At 41.6% G+C, this 14,897-nt stretch overlaps 1 protein-coding gene across 1 annotated transcript in view; it reads right to left on the bottom strand.

The window, feature by feature from the left end:
- ptpn23a (protein tyrosine phosphatase, non-receptor type 23, a) overlaps positions 1–14,897 on the bottom strand; it is a 94,871-nt gene that overhangs the window by 12,275 nt on the left and 67,699 nt on the right. Inside the window, exons 20-23 of the mRNA XM_043687916.1 lie at positions 5,924–8,432; positions 3,494–3,678; positions 2,872–2,976; positions 1,890–2,028 (exon numbers count right to left, since the gene is read on the bottom strand). Of these exons, the coding sequence (XP_043543851.1) occupies positions 1,890–2,028; positions 2,872–2,976; positions 3,494–3,678; positions 5,924–8,432 (2,938 nt within the window). The remainder of the gene's footprint in view (positions 1–1,889; positions 2,029–2,871; positions 2,977–3,493; positions 3,679–5,923; positions 8,433–14,897) is intronic.

The raw sequence follows: 14,897 nt of genomic DNA, 5'->3' as shown, positions 1-14,897 counted from the left end.
GAGATGAGGAATCTAGTGAAGTCAATATTGATGTCATGTGGTTGAGGGGTCCCACGGTGGATGATGAGGGGTCTTTTCTCACATCGTCAGGTGGCTTGGATTTGGCACTGGAGGCGATCCAGGACTGGGTTGGGGTTGAGGGAGTTGAAATCTTCGGCCATGGAGCTGGGGGGTTCTTTGGTGTGTGTGTGTGTGTGTGTGTGTGTGTGTGTGTGTGTGTGTGTCAGATACGTTCCCTGAAACATTCCACAAGTTGCCCTCCTGTCTCCACGATGTAGAGGGGACCACATCGAGAGCAAGGGACACTGTAGATGAGGTGTTTGGATGTGCAGGAAAATCTCTGCCAGGTGTGGAAAGATCCTTTCGGGTGAAAGTGAGGGGGGAGGTGTGGGCACAGGCTTTACACCTCTTGTGGTGGCAAGGGAAGGTGCCAGGAGTGTAGGGTGGGTTTGCAGGGAGCGTGGACCTAACGAGAGAGTCACGGAGGGAATAGTCTCTGTGAAACCCAGTTAGGGATGGGGATGGAAATCTCTCTCTGGTGGTGGGGTCTGATTTGTAGCTGACAGAAATGGTGGAGGATAATGCACTCTATCCAGAGATTAGTGGGACGGAAGGCGAGAACCAGGGGTTCTATCCTTGTTGCAGTTGGAGGGGTGGGGTCAAGGACAGAAGTGAAGGAAGCGGAGGGAATGTACTGGACAGCATTGTTGATCAGTGGGAGGGGAAATGGCGGTCCTTGAAATAAGAGATCATCTGGGATATTCTGGAGTGGAATTGCTCCTCCTGGGAGCAGATAAGTCAGAAGGTGGAGGAACTGGGAGTAAGGGATCACTTTTTTTTTTACAGGTTAATGGGTAGGAGCGGTTGTAGACCAGGTAGATGTGGGAATCAGCAGGGGTTTGAAATAGATGTCCGTGTTGAGTCAGTTGCCGGAGATGGAGGGGTCCAGGAAAGGGAGGGAAGTGTCTGAGATGGTCCAGGTGAACTTAAGGTCAGGGTGGAAGGTGTTCGTCAAGTTGATGAACTGTTCAACGTCCTCAATAGATAAAAAGGTGACGCCAATAGTTATCAATGTAACAGGAAAAGGTGGGGGATGATGCCAGTGTAACTGCAGAAGACAGACTGTTCCACATATCTGACAAAAAGAGACATAGTTGGGGCCCCTGCGAGTGCCCATGGCCACCTCTTTGGTCAGAAAGAAGTGGGAGGCTTCGAAAGAGAAGTTGTTGAGGGTGATAACCACTTCTGCCAATCGAATGAGTGTGTCAGTGGAGGGGTACTGGTTGGATCGGCAGGAGGATGAAACGGAGGGTGGGAGGCCCTCACCATGGCGTATGGAAGTGTACGTCCAAGGTGAAGATGAAGCATTGCGGGCTGGGGAAACAAAAGTCATGGAGATGGTGAATAGTGTGGGTAGTATCCCGAATGTACATGGGGAGTTCCTGGACCGAGGGGGACAGGACGGAGTCCAAATATTAGGAGGCAACTTCAGTGGGGCAGGATCAAGCAGAAACAATGGGTTGACCGGGGCTGTCTGGTTTGAAGGTTTTGAGTTAGAGGTAGAACCAGGTGGTACGGTGATCTGGGACAAATGTTTGGAGGCTGTGGATGGGAGATCCCGAGGTTGAGGTTGTGGATGGTCTAGGAGATGAAGGTTTGGTGATGGGAGGTGAGGTCATGGTTGAGGTGGCGGTAGGAGGTGGTATGCAGGCAAAACAGGTAAATAAAGGAAAACTCAGACTTATGTGTTTCACTATCTCAATACGTAACATTGTTTAAAAACACTGCATGTTCAACTGATGACTTTGATATTGTATTGTTTGAAGAATCCAGATGAAATATGAATGCAGGAAACTCAAGTCACAGGAACATGTTCCTCATTGTCTCACCTTGTCTTGGAGCATGTGCTTCCTCTGCTGTCTCATTTTCCGCACAATCTGAGGCACATCAGGGATTCCATTACCAGCCTCTACCTCTTGTACAGCAGCATAGACAAGACAGAAAGCACCAGTCCTTCTAACACCAGAGCTAAAAGAATCAATATTAGACATTTAATTTTGGAGCGTCAGTTATCTAACAAACAAAGTCAAAATTTAAGGGTCAAAAAACATGGCATCCAACTATGGAATTTTATATGCTTAATGCTTTCACTCTACACAAGGATCACAGACATAGGTCAAGCCAAGGTTGTGAGATCTTACCAACCATTTCCAAAGTGGACTCAGGGGCACACGTGGAGTTTAACTAAATCAACCTATGGAATGCACGAGTCACAAAGTTGCAGCTATTAAAACTGATGACGTATTTACAACCTCATTGTCAAGGCTTCCTCTTTATTTAAATAAAAATCTGACCCTAGGATGTAGCCTAAAATACAATGAATGTCCACATTTCACGTAGTGCCCTCAAGCCGGTGCTGCCATTTAATTATAATACGAGTAATCTTTATTTCAATACTTACAGGTCTTTGTCCCCTTGATACCTACACTTGAAAAAAAATTGACTCTAGTCTTCAAAGTTTCAACTGCACAGAGTATTCACAGCCTTTTGGGGGAAATTTCCACAATTCTTCCAGTGAATAAGTGCCACCATGTTTTACGCCTAAATAGTCCACCTTGAATTTTAAGATCTTCCTTTCATTTTGGATTTCTGCACCAACTGCAGACATAAAGACACACAGCAGCCACTTACCTAACACTGTATCCATAAAGCCTTAGCCATTTGCACCAAATATACATGTAAGTGGTTTCCTAGGCTACTTCAGAGTTAGAGTCAACCGTGCTGGTCCAGGACTGGCACTTAAATTCTTCTGCACAGTATTACACACAATCAATCATGCTTCATCCTTGTGAAGTTAGTAATCAAGGGTACCTGCAATGCACAACAATTGGTGTATGAAGTGGACGCTGATGCAGGTAATGTCCATGTACCTCTTGAATAAAACGCAGCAGATTACTTTTACTGTCTGGCAAACCCCTACAAAATAAAACAAAAGCATCATTTCAGGCTTATTATTCCAATGAAAGTTTGGATTTTATACAAAATATGCATCATAAAGACCTTAAAAAAAAAAAGACCTTCAATCAAAAATATGATGTAGTACGTCATACTCAAATTACTGCACCTTAATGTAGGTGCAATGTAGGTGAGGCCTACTTTCATGGATGCCTGCAAACATTCAGTATATCACTCTTATTTCAAGACAAGTGAACATGTATTGACAGCTCACTATGGCACAGTTAAATGTTGCATCCCAAGTACATATTCTCCACCAGTACATGATTAAGTGCAACTTGATTTTACCAACCTCTGCTCACGGAGGGAGGGGTGTTATGGGAATCTTCAATCAACAAATAACTATGGTCAAACAACTCAGCACCGATTAGTAGTGAAACTGGGAACTTTCCCAAGCTGTATGATGGAGTGAACATGGCTCCTAGATATTTTAAACATTTGATTAATGTAGAAACTATAAACCAAGTAGAAAACTTACAGTTCAGGCCATGACGTAAACTGTAAGTGAATGATTGTTCGCTTCAGGCTCTGGTCTCGATACTGCAAACCGATCATCCTCTCCACATGAGTCTGTGTTATTTTCTGTGTTGTCAGGGTCAAAGTGATAGGCCCATGCACTATTTGCTGGCCTCGCTCTGTTGGGAAGTAACGGATTACCTTTTGCTGCAACAGGAGGAGATGGAATAATGTATAATGACACATTGCTCAAAATCATTTTCTCTCCATAAATTATATATCCTGTAATTCCTCATTCAGAACCTCAATCCAAAAGATTACATCCAACTAGCCATCATGAGATTCCAATTTCAATCATCCCATTATAGTTGGATAGATAACCAAAGGAAGAATAAAGGCAGAACATTGAATGACCTCAATTATTTTATCAAACAAGTCTCAAAAGATCCTTTTCACCCTGTGAAGATCAGAAAGCTGTTTGATCACAGCTAAACCCAATCCTCAGTTCATCTTGCTTCAGGAAGAAGTCATTAATTTAAAAACCAGGAGTAGGAACAAGGATCCGTTTCTTCTTCTCTAACCCAAAAACAAAATGTCAACTTTAGAATCCATTAACACTAGCCCAGCTAACATCAGCTAGGATTTTAGAGTGGGAATCAAATTTCTCAATTGTGTTTAGTTAATATGGTTCACCTAATGCTTGATGTGGTGAGCCAAAAGATAAACACCAAAGCCATATTTAATTTGCAGTACTCCATAGCACAATATTGCCCATGATTTACGTTATCCAAAAAGGCTACAAAATTGGTTAATTTAAACAATTCTACTATCGTTGCAGAGTAATGAAGGAGACTGCTTTGAAAATGCCATCTGTATTAATATTGAAAGGAGGTTTGGTATCCTAGACTGTGCTATTGGCCACAAATGTTGATGGTGGTGGCAAAAACGACCTAATCCTGAGTAATTGTGCTCAGTGATGCACTTCTGTTCTTCCAGTAGAACATAAGGCACATATATCTTGGGTTTAAGGATATTGCAGCCTCCAGAGTTCATAATTAAACTTTTCAATGGTGCGAAAATACAGTATTGGAAAGCCAGAGATATACCCCCACAATTTCAACAGATTTTTTTGAGAGCAGGTCATAACTTGACAAGTGGAGCACATGAGCAACTGAATGAGAATAAGAATACCTAGACATAAGAAAAGGACCTTTAACATGAGAGTGTCAGCCACACTTGGTAAAACTCTTGCTTCACAATTAGGAGATTCTTGTTCAAAGTTCCACTCAGAGCTGGAGGGCAAAAATCAAGGCTGGCACTCCAGTGCAGTACTAAGGGACTGCTGCACTATATGAGGTGCTGACCTTTGGGTGAGACATTAGACAGCGGCCTCATCTGCCTACTCAGTTGAATGCGTAGATGGTATGCTACTAGTTGAAGAATTGCAAGGGAACTCATGGAGTCCTTACCGATATTTATCGCCCATCAACGAAACAGTTTATCTGGTCATGATTACACAGCAAGCTTTGTTTTAACCAGTGCCTTATGAATCAGCACTCTCTAAACTGGCAAAACTCACATGCCTGACATACCAAAAGTTTACTGTATTATTGCGATCTCTGCAATGTCCAAATAGTCAGTTGAGGGGGCGGGTGAGGGTGAGGAGGCTTGCTGCTGTTAAATTTTTATTTAAGGTAAAGCTGTATTATTACTTCAGTGATTTGTTTGTATTTTGTGTGTTTTTACATTGATTATGTGGACCTCTTGATCAACTGGTACACTACTGGCCCTGTCAGTGCAAGTTAATAACAACTTTGGTGTATTACTGTGCACAAATTAGTTGCTGGTTCCTAGAGTGCAACAACTGGCTATGAATCACAGATTACCTGGTGGCTGTAGGAATACAAATCTTTCTTTTTCTTTCTCTATTACATTAATCAGCGTTAACTAAAAAAAAATTTCGAGAAGGAATCCAATTTGAACCAAACTCATCCATACAATTATGCAAGCAGTGCTTAAGGAATCAATGAATTATAGCCAGTTAAAACTCCAATGTATTTACCAGCTCTATTATAATAAAATGAAGAATTTGACAGCATACATGCGTAGTTCTTTTATAGATTGTATTAAAACCCAAAGGATACTTACGACAGTGTTCAGATAGGTAAGTGGGTAAATAAATTTGAGCACATGCTTCAGACAAATAACTGGAAAGATCACCTAGCCCAAATTATTTTTACTCTTTGAATTAAGGATATTCTCCAGGGTTTTGAGGCATGGTAGTAAATACCCACTGCAACAGAGCGAAATAAATGGTAGCAGTAAGTCTTGGCTACTTGGGTGCTTACACCAGGCAAAAGCGCAGAAAACACACTTTTCCCCAAATCATGCACTTTTCCTCAATCGGTATTAATTTACTCTATCAGACCAAATATCCATCATCATGTCATACCTTTTCTACTTCCTGTTCAGAGACAAGCATTACCACGAGTGACACTTTTTGCTCATATATCATCAGCCAGAAATCTGCTGCAGTTCCCACCAATGGAGCCTGTGTCGCTATGATTCTTGGACAGTAAGAGGATAAGTCTTCAATCATACTGGCATTGATGTAGTCATCCTTTCCTGACTGGATTATAATCCTATTTTTGTCATAAGGCATGATATCCTGATGACGGTTTTTCATGGTGTAGCAGCGGGCAACGGCAATTGACAACTGTCTGACATCTTTTTCTTGAGCATCTTGCAAGTCCTTCCATTTACAATCCAATTCAGTCAAAGTTCCATATGAGGGCCTGTCTATGGAGTCCACAACATTTCTAAAGCTTTCCAACTCCGTCAACAACTTTCTTACATGCTCTGGTTTCTCGTATGGATCTTTCTCTATGATTTGAATTCCTTTTGGTTTTTGTCCTTCCTTTGAGTCGACTTTAGTAGGCAGGAGAAGAGGCTGAGTCACCGTTGTCTGGGGCCCTCCATGCTGGCTATCTGGACTGGATGACAAAAGATCATCAGTTGAAGAGTTTTGCCTCTGAAAAGGTACTTCAGAAACAGGTCCTGCAGCTCCAGGTGTAAGAGATGGCGGTGGCCTCTGTTGTAAGACAGTAGATCCAGGCATTGCAGTGGGCAATACTGCAGCAGGAAGAGTACCAACCTGCCCTTGTGCAGGCTGTGGGGAAGGAGCTGGTGCAGGTGGCAGTACAGATCCAGATACAAGAGCACTGGCTGGTATTTGTCCAATAGTTGAACTTGGCACAGGTTGGATTGATTGTGCAGCAGGACGACCTGTTGAGACAGGTGGAGGTCCTCCAACTTGGTTTGGTAAAATTGCAGGTTGTGGCCCAGCATGAAGATGAGGGGGTGGAGAGGAGAATGGAATGGGCGAGACCCCTTGAGCTGAGGACCCAGGTAGCAATGTCATTGGTTGTGTCTCTGAGGCGGATGCTAATGTATGACATTTTTGAGACTGTGGAACTACTGCAGCAGGAATGTTCTGGCCTGGCTGTTGAATATTACTTGGATTGCCTGGATAAACAACATTGCCTGAATGAGGTGGAATTCCAGGTGCAGCAGTTTTGTCTTGAGCAGGATGCTGATACAGAAGAGGTCTTAAATGTGGCTGCATCTCAGGCGGAGGCTGTACCAGATGTGGGACTGGAGAATGGGGTGGAAGCTGCGCAGTATTTTGAGGTCTTGGTTGAGGCTGCAACTGCAGACTTGTCTGGGGTAAAAACTGAGCTTGGTAAGGTGGCTGAGTATGCATTTGTGCCCTAATGTGAACTTCCTGGTTTGGGTGCACCTGATTTGGATGCTGGAACATATGCTGTGGCCCTGGGGCAGGACAAGCAAATGATGGCACATTAGTGAACTGGGACTGAGATGGCTGGCTGAATGGGTGACTACCAGGATGGTACGGATATTGTCCAATTGCACTCATTGCTGGTCCAGAAGGAACACCAGCCCCACCTGGTAAAGAAATATTGGGCTGCTGTGTCATTCCCACATCATAGATTGGCTGTCTATTCAATTGCCCACTCACTGAATGAGGATCTGGTGTAAAGCTTGAAATTGGAGTCTGTATACTATCCACTGTTGTGGTTGAAGTGTTTGGTTGTGGTATAATATTTCCTCCTGGCATCTGACCACAGAATTGTCCAGGATAGGCAAGTGTAGGCCCAACAGACGGAGGTGGTGTATGCAAACCAGTGTTAACTGGTACATTTGAAGAAACTTGTTGACCCAAACCATAAGATGCAGTAGGACCAACAGCACTGGGATGACCCACTGAAGAGGGAATAGGCATGTGCTGTGGTGAAGTACCTCTTGGAGGTAAATGGCCAGGTATAAACTGGGACTGAGCTGGAATGGGTTCTCTAATCATGGTAACTGCAGGATACACTGGAGGAGGTGGTGACGATGCAGAGATATGTCGAGGGAGTACTGGGCAGGACACAGATGGACCCATCCTCTGAGCAGGTAGACCAGCTGCACCACTAACTGAAGGAGGCCCTGAATGACTGATTCCCAAGTAAGGCCCTTGAGCAATCCCACGAGCTGAACCTGATGGTGTGTTCACTCCACCATGAAAATATGGATGCACGTGACGAGTTGTTGAGGCAGGGTCTGGGAATTGTTGAACATGTAATGGTGGCTGTAGCGGAGCACCAACAGTCCTAGAAGCTGCAAAAGCCTCTGGTTCTGAATGCCTCATTCTTGGAAAAACAACAGGCTCCATTGGATATACTCCAGTGCTATCTACATTCATGCCACTTATATGTGCTGCTAAAGAATTTGGTGGTAAACTTTTTAATTCATTTGGAAGATCATTAAAAGTAAGAGCTGCATTAAAAGTTCGAATATCTATATCTTCAATACTGGATAAAGATTCAAGTTCTGCATCAGAAGTTTTCTGCAGAGGTTTGGGTGCTGTTGGTCTTGGTGGCGGCTTCTTTTTCAATTCCCTGAAAAATAAGTAAATTTGGTGATGCTTTACACTATGATAATGAAGTGTTGTGCTTTGTCCAAGTTCATTTTGCACGTTATTTATCATTAATCTGTCTTTCTTCACAGTAATCAAAGAATTTTTTAATGAAAAGATATTGCACCAAGAAACATTAGCCTAGCCAAACTGCCCAACTCTATGGAGCAACAAAGTCTTGCATAAGCCTTCTTTGCCACACTGAAGAAATATCAAACGCAAAACCCTACACTGCTGAAGTTGTCAGAGTCTATAGAACAAGAAATGCCAAGAATTCCATATACTACTGACACTTAGAAAAAAAATTCTCCTCATTCCAGTCTTAAAAAGGAATCTTCTTATTTTTAAATCAGCATTCCCTACAAAAGGGAACACCTTCTGGTCGCAGTTTATCATCTAAACCTTTTCTCAGATAAAGGTAAATACATCTGCACATAGTACTCCAAGGACTCCAGACGTGTTCTCATGAAGACCCTGTAAAGCTTCAGTATTCCATTCCCTTGCAATAAACACCAACATTCCATCTGCCTTCCTAATCATTTGCTGTACCTACGTTTATAAATCATGCACCAGGACACCCAAATCCTCTGTACCAACAGCATTGTAATTTCTCTCCATTCAAATAGCATCCCACTTTTCTCTTCTTCTTCACAAGTGGATAACTTCACAATTTTCCACATTATAATCACCTGCCAACTTTTACCAACTCTTAACGTGACTAAATTCCTTTGTTGACCTTTTCTTGGCAACATATCTTCCTACATAAGCTTCCTTACATTTGGTTCTCTCATTCAAGTCATTGATATTGATTGTAAATAGTCGAGGCCCCATCACTCAGTGACATTCCACTTGATATAGCTTGCCAGGTTGAACAACACCCAAGTATCTTTCCCCTCTGTTTCCTGTAGGCTACCAATTCCTTTAACCATGCCAATGTGTTAGCCTTTATACCATGTGCTCTAAGCTTTCACAGAAACCCCAGATGTGGCATCTTATCAAATATCTTGTAAAAATTCAAGTACACCACAGCCATTGGTTCCCATTTATCCACTTTGCTTGTTTTTCCTCCAAAAAACTCTAAAATTATTTAAAGATGATTCTGCTTTCACAAAACCATGTTGACTCTGCCTGATACTTAATTTTCTTGATAGAAAAACCAGAGACAACAGGAACAGATGGCCATTCAGCCCTTTAAGTCAGTTCCAACATGCAGTATGACTATGACTGATCACCCAATTTAATATCATTTTCCACTTCACCTCATACCCTTTAATCCCTGCAGTCTCAAGAAATATATCTAACCTAATTAACAAAGGATTCTAGCTTATTCTCTATGAAAGATGATAGGCTAAATAGCCATTAGTTTCCAATGCACTGCCTCCCTTCTTACTTGAAAGAACTTATCACTTACAATATTTTAATGAGCGGAATTGATTTTTCTCAATTTGCAAGACACAGCCTATATTCAGGAAGGAGGTATCACAAGAGAAAAAAAATCAAATATAGACTCATTACAAATGAGATGTTGGCCTGTTTAAGTAAGTATTAAATTTCTAACCACATAATGTTAGGGTTGATATTCTGGTATGTGGGTTTAACAGTTTGAATATCTAACTTATGATTTATGCTGACAATACCAAGTATTCTGGTCCAAGAATGGTCCATCAGTAAGAAATAATAAAAGTCCATCTGATATGTAGTCTGAAGACTGATCAGTTAGTTGTAATAGTCATCATAAAATAGATCAAGAAGATTCTGCCCTTCATGCATTTGAAGATTTGAAAAAGTAGGTTGTAACACTATTGGAGAAAATAATTTGAGGGTAAATTTGCAAGTAATATTAAGACAGGTATCAAGAGTTTATTGAAACCAAAGTGAACATAAGCTGCTTCGAGAATGAGGGTGGGGAATTAATAATGGGGAAAACACGTGAAAAAGGTCATCAGACTTGAAGCATCAACTCTGATAAAAGTGGGGAAGATTTGCTTAAAAAATAAGAAACTAGTCAGACTATAACTGGAATACTGTGAACACTTTTCTTATCTAATGAAAGATTCACTGGCATGAGGATGAGCAGTTCTGAGAAGATTCATGAGAAGGAAGTCAGTAGATTGGATATGCACTTGCTGGAATACAGAGGAATGATAGTTAACCTTATTGAAACATACAAGATTCTTACAGGGCTTGACAGGGTAAAGTGGAAACACTGTTGCCCCTTGTGGAAAAGTCTAGGACCATTGAGCATCATCTCAGAATAACAGGTTGTATATTTATTGGATGTGAGCATAAGAGATATAGTTGGTAATTTTGCACATGACACCAAAATTGAAGGTGTAGTGGACAGCGAAGGTTACCTCAGATTACAACAGGATTTTAATTAGCTGGGCCAATGGGCTGAGAAGTGGCAGAAGGGGTTAATTTAGATAAATGTGAGATGTTGCATTTTGGGAAAGCAAATCTTAGCAGGACTTATACACTTATTGGTAAAGTCCTGGGGAGTGTTGCTGAACAAAGAAACCTTGAAGTCAGGTTAATAGCTCCTTGAAAGTGGAGTCGCAGTTAGATAGGATAGTGAAGGCGGTGTTTGACAGGCTTTCCTTTATTGGTCAGAGTATTGAGTACAGGAGTTGGGAGGTCATGTTACAGGACATTAGTTAGGCCTTTGTTGGAATATTGCGTGCAATTCTGGTCTCCTTCCTATCAGAAAGAGGTTGTGAAACTTGAAAGGGTTCAGATAAGATTTACAAGGATGCTGCCAGGGTTGGAGGATTTGAGTTATAGGGAGAGGTTGAATAGGCTGGGGCTGTTTTCCCTAAAGCGTTGAATGTGGAGGGGTGACCTTATAGAGGTTTATAAAATTATGAGTGGCATAATAGGGTAAATAGACAAAGTATTTTCGCTGGGATGGGGGAGTCCAGAACTAGAGGGCATAGGTTTAGGGTGAGAGGGGAAAGATATAAAAGAGACTTAAGGGGCAACTTTTTCACACAGAGGGTGATACGTGTAGGGAATGAGCTGCCAGAGGAAGTGGTGGAGGTTAGTACAATTGCAATATTTAAGAGGCATTTGGATGGGTATATGAATAGGAAGGGTTTGGAGGGATACGGGCCAGGTGCTGGCAGGTGGGACTAGATTGGGTTGGGATATCTGGTTGGCATGGACAAGTTGGACCGAAGGGTCTGTTTCCATGCTATACATCTCTCTGACTCGCAAAGATGGAGGTGAGCACGAATACCTTCTGTCAGAGGGTAGTGAATTTGGTGAAATCCTTGATTGCAGTGGAGTTGGGGTTGGCTCAGTATATACAATCAAGCTGAGATAGTAAGGGCATCAAGGGTTATACAGAAAAATATCTTATTGAAGCAACTTTGATTGGCCGAATGGCCTACTTCTGCTGCTACATTTTATGGTCTTATGAACATCTAAGCTGTGACAAATCTCATGGAAAGCTTACTAATTAAATCTAAGCTATAGGTATTGTTGTGCAACATGGAATAGGATCAAGCAACTGTCAAAAATTAGATTAAAAAGTACTTGTGACATGGAGAGTTTTTGATAATACAGCACAAAGTATATTTATATCAATTAAATTAAAACATTCTGTTCAAAGCTTGATCAATACTTGCAACATCAAAACATCAGGAATATTGAAACAGACCACTTTCTTTTTCGGAACAATAAACTGAAAGTTGGACTGCTATAACTGAAAAAAAAACTTGGAGAGATTTAGAACTTTAAAACCCAAAAGTGCTGCATGACATAATACTGCTTTTTGAAGCAGTAATAATGAGCATTCGAGACGGAGGATCTCCAAGTATCTTTCGAGTGAAGAAAATTCTATTTGACAACAGGCCTCCGACAGCCTGAGCTCCAGAATATTTAAAAGTCAATTGGCCAAGAGCAGCAGAGGAGAAGAAATATCCAGAACCAACAGACAGAATGCACCTATCTTTTCTCCTTTACGTAAGCAGAAAATAGAAAAACCAAAAAAACTTAGAAGAAACAATGTATGCATGAAAAGATATGTCCACCTGATCAACCAGCAAAACAAAGGATGACTGTCACCATCAAGGCAACAGTAAGTCACATCATTGCAGAAATCAAGAGGACTGTAGGGAGGTAACCTTCCATCTTGTGATTCTCAGAATTTTTTTGTTACTGTCTATGTTCTTATTCTGCCTATAGTACATACAAACATACAAACCAGAAATGGGATATTCGGTCCTACTCAAAGGATCTGCAGACGCCAAAGTGTGGACGCATAAACCTCAAGCTCTCTAAGTTGACACCATGCACAGAGCTCAACAGCAGAAAACGTCAAGGAACATAGACTCCATCATTCAATAAAGGTGATGGTTAATCGGACTCTTGCTTATCCCGATAAGGTTTCAACACTTTTTTTTTTAAAAAAAGATTCACTCAAGGTATGTGGATGTCACTAGCTGGGACTACATTGATTAGCCATTCCTTGTTGCCCTTGAGAATGTGGTGGTAAGCTGTTTTCTTGAACCACAGAAATCCATTTGTTGTAGGTCCATCCACAATGCTGTTATGATGGGAGTACCAGAACTTTAGCACAGCAACTCTGAAGGAACAGCAATACGTTTCATTGTCAGGATGGTAGTAGCTTTGAGAGGAACCTGCAGATGGTGGTAGTGGTTTCCATATGTTTGCTGCCTTTGTCCTTCTAAATAGTGGTGGTCATGGATACTGGAAGAACTTTTAAGGAGCCTTGGTGAATTTGTGCAGCGCATCTTGTAAACTGTGTAGTTTGCTGTTACTGAGCATCAGTAATGAAGGAAATGAATGTTTGTATATGCAGTGCTAATCACGTGGGCCGCTTTGTTGTGGATGGTATCAAGTTTCTTGACTGCTGCTGGAGCTGCACTCAACCAGATGGTGGGAAGTTCTGCTACACTCTTGATCTGTGCTTTGTAGATGGTGGACAGGCTTTGAGGAGGCAGATGGTGATTTATTCACTAGCCTGAGACCTGTCCCTGAAGTCACTATTTATATAGCCAGTCTAGTTCAGTTTCTGGTCAATGTCAACAATTAGAATGTTGATAGTGTTGACAGTGATAGTTGTGACCACTGAATGTTAAAAGGCAATTGCTATATTTTCTCTTGTTGAAGATGGTCACTGGCACCAGACAAACACTAGGTAACGTTTGTTACCACTTGTCAGCCCAAACTTAGATACTGTCCAAGTCTTGCTGCATTTGACCATGGACTGCTTTGTGTCTGAAAAGTTGTGAACATTGCACAATGTTCAGCGAGATCTCTACTTCGAACATGATGATGCAAGGAAGGTCATTGATTAAATGCCTGAAGATGGTGGACCTACAAGAATGCTACTTCAAAAATATTCAAGACTCTGTTTCCTCCACCTTTTCAGGCAGAGACTGTCGAACAGTTTGTTTCTGTTTCTATCTCGATCATGACAGTGTGCACACATTTGAGGGTACAGGGATATAGTTATGGTATATAGTTTCAGCATTGCAGTTATAGATTAGAAAACTTTACTTTTCATTGGTCTCGTTAAAGTTCTCAGATGTACAGCACAGGAACAGATCCTTCAGTCCAACTCATCCATGCCGACCAGACATTCTAACCTAATCTAGTCCCATTTGCTAGCACCTGGCCCATATCATCCCAAACCCTTCCTATTCATGTACACATCCCGATACCTTTTAAATGTTGCAACTGTACCAGCCTCCATCACTTCCTCTCGTAGCTCATTCCATACATGCGCCACCCTCTGCGGGAAAAGTCCCTTTTTCACACAGAGGGTGGTGCGTGTACGGAATGAGTCATGTTATAAGTAATAATTTCTATCACTGACAACATTCGATGTGAATTACTTGTTTTGTGAGGAGTAGTTAATCAGCCAAATTGGTCATTTTGGTGGTTACGTCAGGATTTACCCTTTTAGGGCAGCTTGTGGAACAATGGAGCATTATCATCAGTCATCTCTTTCCAATTAAATTTTGATGACATTTAAAACTCAGTCATAGGGTCAGTGGCCCAGAAGCATGGGCTTTGTAGATTTGAATGCTCTTTTCTCAATTTGCTGAGTTGCATTCTTAGATTATGAGCTTGACAGTATTTTAACAAATAGCATAAGTAGTCCATTGTCACACTTTGCTATCAATATCTATACTGCAGTCATTTAATTCTCACAGGACGGTATTTTACAATTCTGGAGCAACATGATTGTCAACATCACTTTGTGGGCAATCGGGCCTCACTAACCTGATTGAGTTTTTTTTGAAGTAGTGACAAAGATTGATGAACATAAAAGTGGTGAGTGTTATCTATATGGACTTCAAGGCATTCCACAAGACTGGTTAGCAAGGTTATATCACAAGGAATCCAGAGAGAGCCAGCCATTTGGATACGAAGTTGGCTTGAAGGTAGGAGACAGACAGTGGTGGTGTAGGTTTGTTTT

Source organism: Chiloscyllium plagiosum, chromosome 4 (genome assembly GCF_004010195.1).
Source record: "Chiloscyllium plagiosum isolate BGI_BamShark_2017 chromosome 4, ASM401019v2, whole genome shotgun sequence".
NCBI classification, from domain to species: domain Eukaryota; kingdom Metazoa; phylum Chordata; class Chondrichthyes; order Orectolobiformes; family Hemiscylliidae; genus Chiloscyllium; species Chiloscyllium plagiosum.
The sequence above is the reverse complement of the archived record's forward strand: the minus strand, read 5'-3'. Positions and strand labels throughout refer to the sequence as shown.